The 13,859-nt window shown below is 48.0% G+C and overlaps 1 protein-coding gene across 4 annotated transcripts in view; it reads right to left on the bottom strand.

Moving 5' to 3' along the window:
• LDLRAD3 (low density lipoprotein receptor class A domain containing 3) overlaps positions 1-13,859 on the bottom strand; it is a 223,486-nt gene that overhangs the window by 113,176 nt on the left and 96,451 nt on the right. For all 4 annotated transcript variants that reach the window (XM_026512104.4, XM_044389018.3, XM_044389016.3 and 1 more), the window contains one exon: positions 5,228-5,353. In XM_026512104.4, coding sequence (XP_026367889.1) covers positions 5,228-5,353 — 126 coding nt within the window. The remainder of the gene's footprint in view (positions 1-5,227; positions 5,354-13,859) is intronic.

The following is a 13,859-nucleotide window of genomic DNA, read 5'->3' as shown; positions in this document are numbered from 1 at the left end:
CTCCTGTTATTCATGAAAAGTCAAAATATAACCCAACAAAACCTCTCTTTTCTTTTTACTGTTTTATTACAGAAAATTTCAAATATCCAAAAAGAGAGACTGGCATAGTGAACCCCCATGTTCCGATCACCTGGCTTTAAAACTTACCCACTCACTGACGATTTTATTTCCATTCTAGCCCCTTCCAGTACCCTTCAGGTGATTTTCCTTTATATGCTTCTTTATTATTATTATAAATATCTAATATGCTATTAGTTACTATATATGTACATATACATCTTTATATATAAGGACTTTTTAAAAATAATAAACAGAATATCAGGGCACCTGGGTGGCTCAGTCAGTTAAGCATCAACTCTTGGTTTGGCGGCTCAGGTTATGACCTCGGGGTCCTGGGATCGAGCCCTGCATCGGGCTCTGCGCTCAGCGTGGAATTTGCTTGAGATTCTCTCCCTCCACCCCTCTCTCTGCTTGTGCATGGATCTGACAGTCTGTCCTCCATGGGGCTGCCAACATGTTCCGCTGTCCCTGAATTTCCCATGAACTCATGGATGGTATTACAGAGTGCATGCTGTGTCCCCCAGAGTTCATATGCTAAAACCCTAACCCCTAATAAATGGGATGGTCTTGAGGCTTTGGGAGGAGATTAGGCTAAGATGAGGTCATGAAGGTGGTGCTCTCATGATGGCATTAGGGCCCTTCTGAGACGAGCAGCCAAGGGATTTCCCTGCGTGTGCGTGCACCAAGGAAGGCCAAGTAGGGCCATCAACAGGAAGAGGGCCCACACAAGAACCCAACCACGATGGTACCCTGCAGGCTGGTCTTCCAGGACTATGAGAAGTAAGTTCTGTTTAAGTCACCTAATCCATGGCCTTCTGCTACGGCAGCCAGAACTGACGAAGGCAGATTTAGAGGCTCGATCAGATTCAGGTCGGAAGTGGAGGCAGAAATACCTCACCGTGATGACGTGTGCTCCTGCTGGCTCACATCCGAAGGCAAACAACATCTGGCTGTCTCTTTGCTTGTGATGCTCAGACAGACTTGTGAGAGGTTCCAGTTCCGGGTCAGAGACACTCATGACACCCACCCTGGCTCTCTCCCTGAATGCAGCTGAATAAAAACCCAGCCAAATACATGGACAAACACAGCGGCTCTTTTAGATTCTGGAAAGGAAACCAGAGCAGCCAACCGGGGAAGAAGACCAAAATTTGAACTATCACCGAAGTGGAGGTAGGTTTACTACTCCCTCCCTACCCCATCACAGTCCCAGGAAACTGGAAAGGATCAGAGCAATCGTGGAGCAGGAGGAACTTGGAAAAGCAACTCCATAACATTATTTACAAACTTCTAGGCAGATCCCCACGTGGCACGGGCGTGGATCTGGTCCTAATCAGCACCCCCAAGACTTTGAGAACCACACTCACAGACCACTGCCCAGGTCCCAGACCAGCTAGAGGAGGTGTGCAGGCACCACGGACCCAAATAGCACTGCAAAAACAGCTTGCAAACGATTGCAACCGCAGCCCACAGAGGGGCTGTTAGGAATTCGTGGCCTGACCCAACAGGGTCATTTGCTCACTAAACCAAAAATATCAACATTCTCCGTAGGATTGAAACAAAACCCAGAGTGTCATACATCATCATCAAAATATCCAGAATATAATCCAAAATTACTTGCCTTGCAAAAAATCAGGAAAATCTCAATTCTCACGGGAAAAGATAATCAACAGACACCAACGCCAAAATAACACAGATGTTGGAATTATGTGACGAAGACGATAAAGCAGCTATTCCAGAAAGACTCCAACAAGCAAGCAATCACACAAACTCTCAACACAAATGGAAAACAGGAGGTCTCAGCAAAGAGCCCAGAAGATATAAAGAAGAACCCAAAGGAAGCTTTAAGAACTGAAAAATACAGTAACTGAAATTAAAAAAAAAAACACACCGTGTATGGGCTCGGAAGCAGACTGGAGATGACAGGAAAAAACAGTAAACTTGACAAAAGGCTACTAGGAATTATCCAACCTGAACAATGAAAGGAAAAAGATCGATTAAAAACTGAACAGAGCCTCAGGAACCTGTGGACAATCACAAAAGATCCAAAGTTGTTATCCGAATCCCATTAGGACACAGAGAACTTGAAAACGATTTGAAGAAAGAATAGCTGACAAGGTCCTAAGTGCGGCAAAAGACGAAAACTTACAGATTCAAACAGAACCCGACACAGAATAAACTCAAAGAAATCCCCCTAGCCAGACACACTACAGTCTAGCTGCTGAGAGCTAGACTGGGAAGAAAAAAAAATCTTCAAAGCCGCCAGAAAAAATGAAGCATTTTCTATGGGGAAACCATTTGAATGGCTGCAAATTTCTCATCGGAAACCACAGAAGCCAGAGGACGTGGCACAGCATTTTTAAAGTGCTTTAAAAAAGAACTGTCAACCCAGAATTCTATATGCAGTAAAAATATCCTTCAGGAGTGAAGGTGAAATTGAGACATCATTGGATGAAGGGAAACTAAGTGGGTGTGTTTGCCAGCGGACCTGCTTCAAAAGAATGGCTCAGGGAAACGTTTCAGCCAGAAGGGAAATGATACCAGAAGGAGACTTGGAACATTAGGAACGAAGGAAGAGCAACCAAAATGGCAAGTCTCTGGGTAAACAGAATAACAGACTGTTCTTCTCTGCTGGAGTTCTTTAAAATGCATTTGAGAGTTTAAAGCAAAAATGAAAATATTGCCTTTTGGGGTTCTGAATATATGGAGACGTACTATCTCAGAAGACCAGAACGTAAAGAGATCTATCGCGTGCTAAGGATTCTGCATTCTACCTGAAGTGGTACAGTGTTGATCCAGAGCTGTCTGTGAACAGATGGACGGCTGGTCCCAGGCGTGTTCAGCCCCATCCATTCCCTATAAAGCTCCCCATTAATTTTTCATCTAATGCTTTCAGGAGCCACTGACGATCCATTTCTTCACCAAGGTTACAAAACAAGATACTCCAATTCTCTCATTCTTCCATGTTAGTTGGTATTCTTCAATCAAAAAAAAAAAAAAAAAAAAAAAAAAAAAAACCTTTCCTATCTGTGGGCTATTTAAGACTCAGAAGTACAATGCATCTAGAAAAAGGAGGATAAATGCTGGATTCTCCCCTTTTATTTACCAGCTTCAAAATAGTGAATTAGAACCCATCGTTTTTAGATGGTAGATATGCCACAGGGAAATGCTAGCTTAATCCCCAATGAGTTGAATTTGGAATGGATATAATTAAGTCATTTAGACAATTAGAGACCATATCCAAACATTTAAATCATACAGGGTCTTTAATATGGAAGAGAGTATGCAGGATGGCACAATGATTTAGAACATACGTACTAGAACATATCACATGCTTGCTTTTGCTTTTTATTGCCATTGAATTACTCTCTAGTATGTACATATGAATACACACACACACACACACACACACACACACACACACACATAAAATTCCCCCTTAGCGTATAAGATCCCCATGGACAATAGGAAGCTAAGATCAAGCTGATACACACTTACTAAAGGACGTGGTGAAATAGAAAACAAGTACATCCTTGGACATCCTAAGCCAAAGGCCAAATGCTAGTAAACAGGGTCTTCCTCTTCATCACTCAGTTTTAAGTCCCTAGGGGTTTTCAAAATCAATTACCCCTCGCCAGCCACCACACTAAACACTTTTCAGGTACCACCTCGTCTAATTGCCTCAATGACCCAGGAAGCAGGCTCTCGGGTGTCCCCATTTCATGAGACAAGGAAACCACTGTGCAAGGAGATTATGAAACACAGCCAGCCCAGCTTCATCAGGGCAGAACACAAACCCAGGGCCGGGCTTTCCAGATCCAGAGTCGTTCTGCTCGATCGGGCTGCTACCCAGTCGGTGATGTGCATCTTCCTAAGCTGGGTTTCTGCTACTCCACTCACCAGTCAGCAATCTACCCACTAGGCCGTATTTCTGCCCTTCGGGATCCAGAAGATGAAATAAGGCAAAAGGAGAAGGCACACGGGAGAGTTATATACTCCTGGTGTCCCCACTGGGAGGGCACAGCGACAGCTGTTCCCTGGTAAGGCATAAAGAACATGGGAGATGGTCCCCCTCCTCTTCAGGGGCTTATTACACCCAGAACCAACAGGGTAAGGGAAAGTCAGTGTCTCAAAACAATCAATGACGTCATTACAACATGTTTTGAAAAAAATTAATAACGCAAATAACAATTATATGAACGATGATCACAACCCTTACGAATAACATATACGTGGATATCTACGTAAGCACACATACACACATATGCACACAGAGAGAGGGAGGAAGGGAGAGAGACGCCTGGCCCAAAAAAAAGCCCACATCTGAGCTATGTGTCATTCTGGGCAGTTTCATTTTCCTCTTTATGCTTCTTTATATTTTGCGGGGAGCGCTGGCCCGGCACAAAAGACCCCGGGAAAGAGATGTCTGAAGGTCACCAACGCTGCTGTGTGTGACGTGGTTTTGGACACAGAGATGCTGGCCAGGAAGGGACTGTGTGTCTCCAGGACACGGAGTAGGAGCTCAGCACCAAGACTGCTAAGAGGCAAAGGGGGGCAGAGAGAACAAGAGGGGGTGTGCGTCTGTCCGTGTAGCACTATTACACAGCAAGTGCAAGGAATCGAGGCAGTCCGAGACAAGGAGAACTTCAGCTTTCTATACTATTTGGGTGTTTTTCAGGAATATTTTCTTCTGATATATCTATATCTAAACATGTAGACATGTTTTTAAACATCATCCCAAGTGGGAGGGAAAGCCAGCACAGCAACACAGGTGTTGAATGGGACGGTCCCTCAGAAGAGGGCGTGAAGGAGCAGAGAATCGACTTGGCCCCTCGTACCCTATGTGACGCTGGACGAGCTCCCTGGCGTCCCGACACGTCAGATGCCTTATTTGTGAATGAGGACCATTCACGCACACCTGCAGAGCTATCGTCGGAACAGAACACAAGGTAGGTCCCAGGCCCGGAGCACTCGGAGAGTCCCCACGAAACGGGAGCGGAGCGCTTACACGTTTACCCAGGACAGAAGGGGTGAAGAGCAGGATCTGGGCAGCCAGAGAAGGCGCCGGAGCCCATGGGAGTGAGAAGCACAGGGAGGAGAGGGGCCGCGCTCGAGGCGCCGGGCCCATCGGAACGAACGAGGGGGGCATCCGGGCGCTCCTCGTACTCACTGCAGTTCTCCTCGTCGCTGCCGTCCGGACAATCTTCAAACCCGTTGCACTGGAAGCGGCCGATGATGCAGTGGATGCCGCTGGCACAAGGGAAGAACGTCGGGCCGCATTTCGACTTAGCCTTGGCTACAGGAGGCAAAACAAGACAAACAGCAGGCCGTGAGGGGGTGACGTCTTCTGACCCCTGGCGTACCCATCCCACCAACTCTGAGCGTGCACAGGGGTCCCTTCACATTTCCCTTGAAGACCCCAAAGATTTCTTACCACCCTCCACCCACTGTCAACGCCCAGCCAGCCTGGGAGCCCACACGCATGATCCTTGAGGAAGGGGGTGGCTATACCCGCTGTGTTTACACGGCCCCTGCACAAAGCCGGGCTCAACCAGAATGTGCTTCACGAAGGAACGAATGGGTGAGCAGACGGTGATGGAGGCAACCTAGTCTTAAGGGGCTTAAGGTTCCTTAGAACCATTCACAATTCATTCCCCGACTGTCAAAGTCATTGTCTGCATTTATTAAGTGCTTCCCATTCTAGGCAGTGTGGCCAGGGCTTTCTGTGGATGATCCCATTTAATCCACCCAGCAACCACCCAGTGCCATGATGTGCAGAAAAGAATTAACACCACGGGCCTGAGACGGCTACCCTGTAGAGAGCCTTGCTTGCTTGCAAGGTTGGCCCTCGCGTGGCTGGCATCCAGGGACTTGGATTTCTGGAGGGTTCCCACCATTCTCTCCTAAGAATGGCTCCAGCGCCTAAACTACATGCAAACAGTACAGTTTATGCTGGACACCTGCTTTTCTCAATTGGCCCCCAGTAAGCACCGCAGGCACTGAGTCCGTAACGAGCTTCGCCAGTAGAAAGCATTTCTCACGACTTGTTGCTGGGAAGTTAAGTGTATCCTATGTACCACTTCATTGGGAGAGGACTCTAGAAGTCTGAACCTGGTTTCCTCTGGACTTCACTCCTTTTGCTTCTTCCCTTTGCTGATTTTGCTTCGTGTCCTTCCACTATTCTAAGTCCTAGGACTATATACAGAAGTCCTGGAATCCTCTCAGCAAACCACTGAGCCGGGGGGCAGCCTTGGGGACCGCCAGCAAGGATGGGTATGGTTCCTATCCCCATGTCAGAGGTGTGCTTTGAGCGGTAAAGTGACTCACCCGGAGCCACACAGTTACAAAACGGGACACTGGGGTGGGAGGTCCCTGGCACTAGATTCCAGAAGCCAAGCTCCCAACCAGCTCAACTGTGTTGCCTCTGCCGGTCTGTCACTTCTCACAACAGAGGCCAGACTCCGGCTCAGAGAAATTCTTCCTCTGCTCCTGCTGTACAAACAAGTTTTAACAGAAACCGCTGTAACCTGGGCTTGATTGAGTGTCCTGCTAACCCAACAGCCCTGTGGGGTAATGGACTTTCCTGGTAATGGTGCCGGCTGCCCTGGCTGGTGATTACGAGGTGTAAGATCAGATCTATTACTGCATCCCAGGTAGCGAGCCCCGACGAGCATCCCTCTCCTCTCCGGCCTTAGAGGCACGACCCATTGTCCTCAAGAAGAAAGGGCCATTTCTCGGGAACAAACAGGCAGTAAATTACCTCCATGTCCCTGTCATCAGGAACATGCCAACTTTAGCAGCATGACCCACAATCAACAGGGTTTTAAGGTCTGGGACGTGCCTGGGTTTTAAATGCTCCATTCACTTTGTTTCAACCTGGAACTTCTGTAATGGTGCTGTTGTACTCTTCGAAAGCACAAACTTGGGAGACGGTGTCTGGGTTCAAATTGTGGCTCTACTTTTTATGAACTTGGGCAAGTTTCTAAATATCAGTGATTCTCAGTTTCCTTATCAGTAAATTGGAGGTAACATCTGACTCCCAGGGCTCTAGGAAGGATTCGATGAGATAATCTATACAAAATGCTTATAGGCACAGACCATTGTATACAGCAGATGCTCAATTAATGGTAATGCTTTTGCTATTCATCATCATCATCATTAATTATAGTATTTTATTTTATTTTTTTTAAAGATTTTATTTATTTGACAGAGAGAGAGACAGCCAGCGAGAGAGGGAACACGAGCAGGGGGAGTGAGAGAGGAAGAAGCAGGCTCCCAGTGGAGAGGCCTGATGTGGGGCTCCATCCCAGAACGCTGGGATCATGCCCTGAGCTGAAGGCAGATGCTTAACGACTGAGCCACCCAGATGCCCCAATTATAGAATTTTAAAATTACTTCTTAGGCTGTTAATTTTTTTCCTGATCGTTAAAGTTAAAAAAGCTCATTATGGAAGATCTCTAAGAAGTGATATGAAATGATAGCCAAGATACACTGTTAAGTGGAGGAAAAAAATAGAGTGCACAAGAGTAACTATAGTATTTTAACCCACCAAAAGAGCAAAAAAGAAGTATATAAGAAAATCTACATGGATTGGTTCATCTGTGCAGAAGAAAGGACAAACCAGAAACTAAAGAGACCGGTTATGTGCAGGGTGTAGGTGGGAAACGGGTGGAAAGAATGGGGAAATCAGATTAGAACGAGACAGCTGGGATGAGTCTATACAGCTCTGAGTCTTAGAACCCCAATATTTCCCATACCCCAACAGTAAGCAATTAAAATCATCCACATGCACGTATGTGTGTGGACACTCAAAATAGGATAGAAACAGCAGAAGTGAATGTAACTGGATTATGGAGGAGTAAGCCCACCACACTGAACCAGCCTAAGTAACGCAGGAAACCGTTATCTTGCCTGGATTCTATACAGCTGAAGAAAAAGAATTGTACACAAATAGGGCACTCTACTTTTATTTGTCACAGGGGTATGGATTAGCAGTTCTGAAACTACCTTTGTGTGTGTACTAGGACTGAACAAATAAGTAAATATACTGCAAATAATAACCGCGAGGTTTCTCACTCTCAGAGGAAGAAGTTAGAAATAAAGAAAGTGGAGAGGCTAAATGATCCCTGAGGCTTTGGACTGGAAGTAAAGACACCAGTATAAAGTCAAGGTTTGTAAAGACAGACAGAGAGATAGGTAAGAGAGAGAGAAATATTTATAGAAATTTTAAAAGATTTTATTTGAGAGAGAGGGAGAGAGAAAAGCGAGAGAAAAATAGCAGGGAGAGGGAGAAGCAGACTCCACACTGAGCAGGGAGCCCGTGATCCCAGGACCCCAGGATCATGACCTGAGCTGAAGGCAGATGCTTAACCAACTGAGCCACCCAGGTGCCTGGAGAGAGAGAAATACTGATCTGCTGTGCATATCGGTCAGCATACATACGTATATTTCCTAGTTCCATCTGCTAAGAAAGACGAGAAGCAACACACTCCAGTAGCAAATGAGCACACCCAGCACCAGATCGTGGTTTCTAAATACCATTGTCCAATAAAGGGAGCCAGGGTTCCTTGGAGAAGTGGTTAATTTCAGGGGGAAATTCAAGATGAACCTGGAGTGTCTTGTGTCAGCAGGGAGTAAAGAAGTGCTCAAACTATGACGGAGGCAGGTCAGAAGGAGCTCCTCAATGGCCAGAGCTACGACGCTTTGAGTGACAAAATAATGATAGTTTTGGACTATAACCCAGAAAATACAAGAAATATCTGCGAGTCCATACCGGCGTCATAAATTGTTGGATAAATAAGTAAATGGGGAAGAAGGGAAGTTGTTCCTTATAAGAATTCCGATGATTAAACAGAGAGGGATGTGGGATATAGAAAGTCACCATTTAGCGAACACCACAGTAACAATGGTTACAGGCAAGACCCAGTGATGGATCTCAAAGAGAGGACCAGCCAGCCTTCCTCTGGCCACCCTTACAGGCTGCTGATAGGCTTTGACATCTGAGAGCTGTAAACCTCCATTCACAACGTCACTGCCCTCCTGGCAGCTTAAAAAAGCCTAAAGCCCTTATCACAGCATCATGCAGCTCTGGACATCTCTCCAGTGCACGCCCACCTGGGCGCCCTACCTGGCTACGTGGGCCTCCTCGGTCCTCTGGAAGCTGGTGCACACAGGTCCCCGCCGCGGCCCCAGCCTGCACTGCCTTTCTCCCAGGGTCACATGGCCCATGCCTCCACTTAGACACTGGACTGTTGACCCAGGAACTTGGACTCCCACCCCCTTTCTCGAGCCCTCACTCAGCTCCTCCTCCTTTCCTTCCTGGGAAAGGACATCACCGGCTTTGTGCTGTGCTGTTTGAATCACGAACATACACTCGTTTGAATACTTTCATTCAGCCCTTTCGACAGAGCTGCGCTGCACAGTGCCGACACCAGGTCATAGATACTTGCTGAATACACAAACGAGCCTGTAAAAGAGAGAGTGGGACTGGGTACAACAGCTAGCTGACTGAATGCTGACTCGGCCAAGCACTATGCTCTAGGTTCTACAAATACCGCCTCACTTACTCCTCACAAAAACCCATTTCACAAACAGGAGAGCTGAGGTCCAGAAGAGAAGGAGCTTGACACTGCTAATAGGTAGAGTCAAAGCTCACACTCTGCTCTTGACCCATCTGCTCTTCTGCCTCTTTAGATATTTCTAAGCTCCAGTCCAGCTCCACCGGATTAGACTTTAGAAGACAAAGAAAAAGAATATGAATAATTGTAAATGAATTAGCTACCATTCAGTTAACCAGCGCTTTGGCCCTGCCCCTGAACCCTTTCCAAGAATTACTCATGAGACCTGCTGCCTCGGCAGCAACACTCCGTTGCTGTCTCTGTCAGAGGGAGCCCGTCCCGTTGTGACTACACCTGCACCGCGGGACACCTGCTACGACAACCTGCGAGGCGAATCACAGGTGGCCAGCCGAGCACCTGGCTGAGGCCCCCAGAGAAGCCAGCCACTGACAGCAGCTGTCGGCCGCCCCCTGCCCGCACCACCCACTGTGGGGCTCAGGGGGGCAATGGACCAAGGCCGCAGGGTTCCCCCCCGGCCCCCACTTCCCCGAAGGGGAGATTTCCACATGAAACTCAGCAGTCCCTGGCAGAAGGTGGACAGGGTGCCTCCAATGCCACCGATGACCTGAATTCAGTCTTTTTCAAGGACTTGCTCCCTGAACTTTCCAAAGTGGCAGCTTTCACCAGTGGGAGGACCAGAACCAGTGCTCTCCCGGGGGGTGAGTTTCTTTCCCGATCGGTGTCCTCTCCCTCCTCAGGGTCTGGTTGTCACAGTTCTGATTTTCACGGATCCGTGGGATAAAAAAAATTTTTTAAAAAACAAGATGGGGGTGGGTAAAGGCCTAAAACAGTTGCCAACTTTTTATTTTGCCAGCGAGGAAACACACAAAGAAATCTGCAATCATCTCTACTCACTACTGTCCCCCATGAAAAGCCGCTTTAGCCTCCGAAATGCAGGACAAACAACACAGCGTCCTCGCACCAGTATTTGGGGATTCTGTCAGGACTGGAGCGGAACCAGGACACATCGCGGTGAGGCCACACGGTGAGGCCCCCGGAGCAAAGACCTGATCGCCCCCACACAACATCTGGAGCACAGCTGCTAGCTCACACATCTACGCTCAATGACTGATCCTCAGTTTTCACAGCGGAGAAAACTGAGGCCTGAGGAGGTGGTCTGAGCCTTGCCCAAAGTCACACAGCTACTTAGGGTCAGACTGGTCTAGAATCCAGTTCTCAGTCCCCGAGTCTAGCCTCTTCCAACTACACTATGCTGGAGGCAGGGTGCCATCGAGTCACGCGCTGCCAAATCCCACCCCGAGGATCAGATTCGGACAAGAGCCCGGGAGGCTGAAAGCCCCTCTACCACACGGCCAGAACCCTCCAAGCCTTGCAGAGAAATGCTCTGGACCAGGCATCATGCCTGGGGCTCCCAGTCTGCCCAGAAAAGGCTCAGGGCTGCTCACGGGTCCGGAGAATGTGGTGCTGCGGCGTCTGTGGCTACGAGCCCACACCGTCCCCACGTGGTCATCCCACAAGAGTCAGAGCCGTGATGCCAGAGCCTCTCTGTTCAGCCAGGACAGCCGGAGCTCGCTCATCAGACCTGCGGCATGTCTCAGGCTTCGGCACCCGCTCCAGCCATAAACACGGTATTTGGGGTCTCTCTTCCAGATGTCTGTAGTTGGCCAAATGAGCAGCAGCTGCCATCTCCACGCCCCTGCTTGCCTTCGATTCCTGCTCCAGGATCCCGCCAGCGTGTGCCCGTGACAGCCCAAAGAACCACAAGCAGGAGCCTTAAGCTCTTCTGTAAAATTACTTTTCATAAACTCACGACACAGCTCACCGTGAAAAATTCAAACGACAAGAAAACGTACAAAGGTCAATGTAAAAATTACCCCACGCTGCTGCCCAGGGAAAGCCACAGTGGCCACTTTGGTAAATGTGCTCGTAAAGCACGGTCTCAAGAACTCCTGTGTGCAAACAGATCGCCCTAGGACCTCGTTAAAATGCAGTGGGTCTGGAGTGGAGCCTGGGATCCTGTATTCCTGAGGCTCCCAGGTGATGTCAGGGCTGCTGGTCCAAGCGCTTCCCTTCCTAATAGCTAAGGACCATGGTCTCGTCCATTGTTCTAGCTCCAAGGCCCAGAAGAGTGCCTGGTGCACACGTTACTCAGTAATTACTGACTAAATCAATGAACAGAAATCTGAGCATAGAGCTTTGCTTAAATGCACCCATGAAACACGATGCTATTTGAAACTTGCTTTTGTCACTTGCCCATATAGTGTGACATCTTTTCATGTTAGTAACTACAGGTCCACACTACCAGTTTTACTGGCTACGGGTAATTTTGCTGCATCTCTGTACCCGTAAGTCCCATGACTGATGGATACTGGGGTGTTTTCAATAAACAATGCACACACAGATGCATAGGTTATTCCCCCCACTTGTACAGTATCTCTTGAAGATACAACCGCGGGGTCACAGGATACGCGTATTTCACATTTTGGCATCCTTTTGATCATCGACTGCCTCCTCCCAGAGGAACTGGTAGTGTCTTCTGGCCACAGATGGCTACAGGAAAAGCCTCCAGCCCCCAATCATCCATCGGAGATAGGCCGATTCTCCCCTGCTCGCAAGGATATTCCTAGAAGCACACAGGCTGAGAACACCCCACAGTTCCTCTGTGTTTATGTTAAGCTGGTCCTTCACCGCACCCGGGGCTCTATTATTCTCCATTTATCTCTGTCTCCCTTCATTTTAACATCTGTGTATTTCATTACTTTGCCAAGGAGGGGACATTCCTATCCAGTCAAGGAAACCATGACTCTTCTTTTTATCTTTTAACATTTGCACCGGGTGCAGAGCATCAATCTTTGCTAGAATTGGTTTCCCCGGGTTACACTAATCATGGGCTAATGCACAGTGTCCCTCCTTTCAGGAGATGCTCCTTGAGCCAATTTTCCCAGGCTGCATCGCCCCCTCTAAGGGCCCGACAAAGGGCAGGTTCTCACTCCAAGGACGGTCCTGCTTGCTAGTATTCCTCCAGAATGTCCTGTCCTGTGACACAGAGTTTAACAAAGAAGGGTGTCAGTGATCGTCCTGCAGAAGAATCTTCAGGGAGCCCTCTCCCCTAGGGGCATCTGCATTCGTATCAAGCACAGAGGATTCCACTGAACACTCACACGTGACCACCCCATCTGACAGAGTCTACCTATAACTTAGGCCCCAAGAACAAATGACCTCATCAGTCCTTTCTTTCTGATGTTGCCATGGCACAGACCAGCAACTGCTCCAGGAATTGTGGCTACAGGGTTCCTGTGGGGCCTCCTCTGGCCACCACCCCCAGTCAAGTCTAGCACTCATCTGCCAGATAGCACAAGAGAAACCATGGGCCTCTTGACGATCTTTCTCCATCTCGACAGGTTCTCTCTTCCTCCATGTTCACGTGCAAGACACAATATCACTCTGCTTAACATGCAAAAGCTGCAAGCTTGTATTCACCTGGTTGCTGTCCTAGCAAAAAGGCCCTTTAAGATCTTAAAAACCCCTCTACCAGTGCTGTCCACATTTTAAGGATTTGCACTTTACCTGTGCACGATACAAAATAGGGATAAAAGGTCCAAAAAGTGTGTACGGTTCCCTCTGGGCAAATAACAAAATACTCCTGAGCATCCTGCTCTCTGCCAGGCACTGACTCAGTTCTGTGGTGATTCAAATACTCCCTAACTGCGAGTGGAGGAAGGACACAGACAAGTCAGCGAGACTCTGCCTGCAGTGCCGTGAGTGCTCTGATGGGGGAGCTAGAGGACACCCAAATCTCAAAGTGAGGCAGAGACTGACGTCAGAATAGGCCGCTCAAAGGAAAACACGCCTCAGCAAAGACACTTCGCACGTAGCTATGGTGGAAACTGATGTAATGTTTAGACACTCTGAGGCCTTGCTCATTTATTCATTCCACTCACGTTAATTCACATACTCTGTGTCACACCTGCAAAGAATAAGGATACAATGGAGACCGCTCTGCCACACAGAAAAGTTTAGTGCTGGTGGGACTGTTCCAAGGAGGAACAGCATGTGCAAAGGCCCAGAGGCAGAAACAATGTGGTATGGGGAGAACCGAAAGGGGGTCAGTATGAACTTGCTTCTCAGGTCAGTAAAAAGTGCCTGGTATGTTTTCTTTAATTAAAAAAATGTAAAACCTGATTTCTCATGAGAAATGTGCCATGAGTTAGTTGCAATGCAGCT

The sequence above is a fragment of the Ursus arctos genome, unplaced genomic scaffold (genome assembly GCF_023065955.2).
Source record: "Ursus arctos isolate Adak ecotype North America unplaced genomic scaffold, UrsArc2.0 scaffold_23, whole genome shotgun sequence".
NCBI classification, from domain to species: domain Eukaryota; kingdom Metazoa; phylum Chordata; class Mammalia; order Carnivora; family Ursidae; genus Ursus; species Ursus arctos.
Note: the sequence above shows the minus strand (reverse complement) of the source record. Positions and strands in the feature narration are given on the sequence as shown.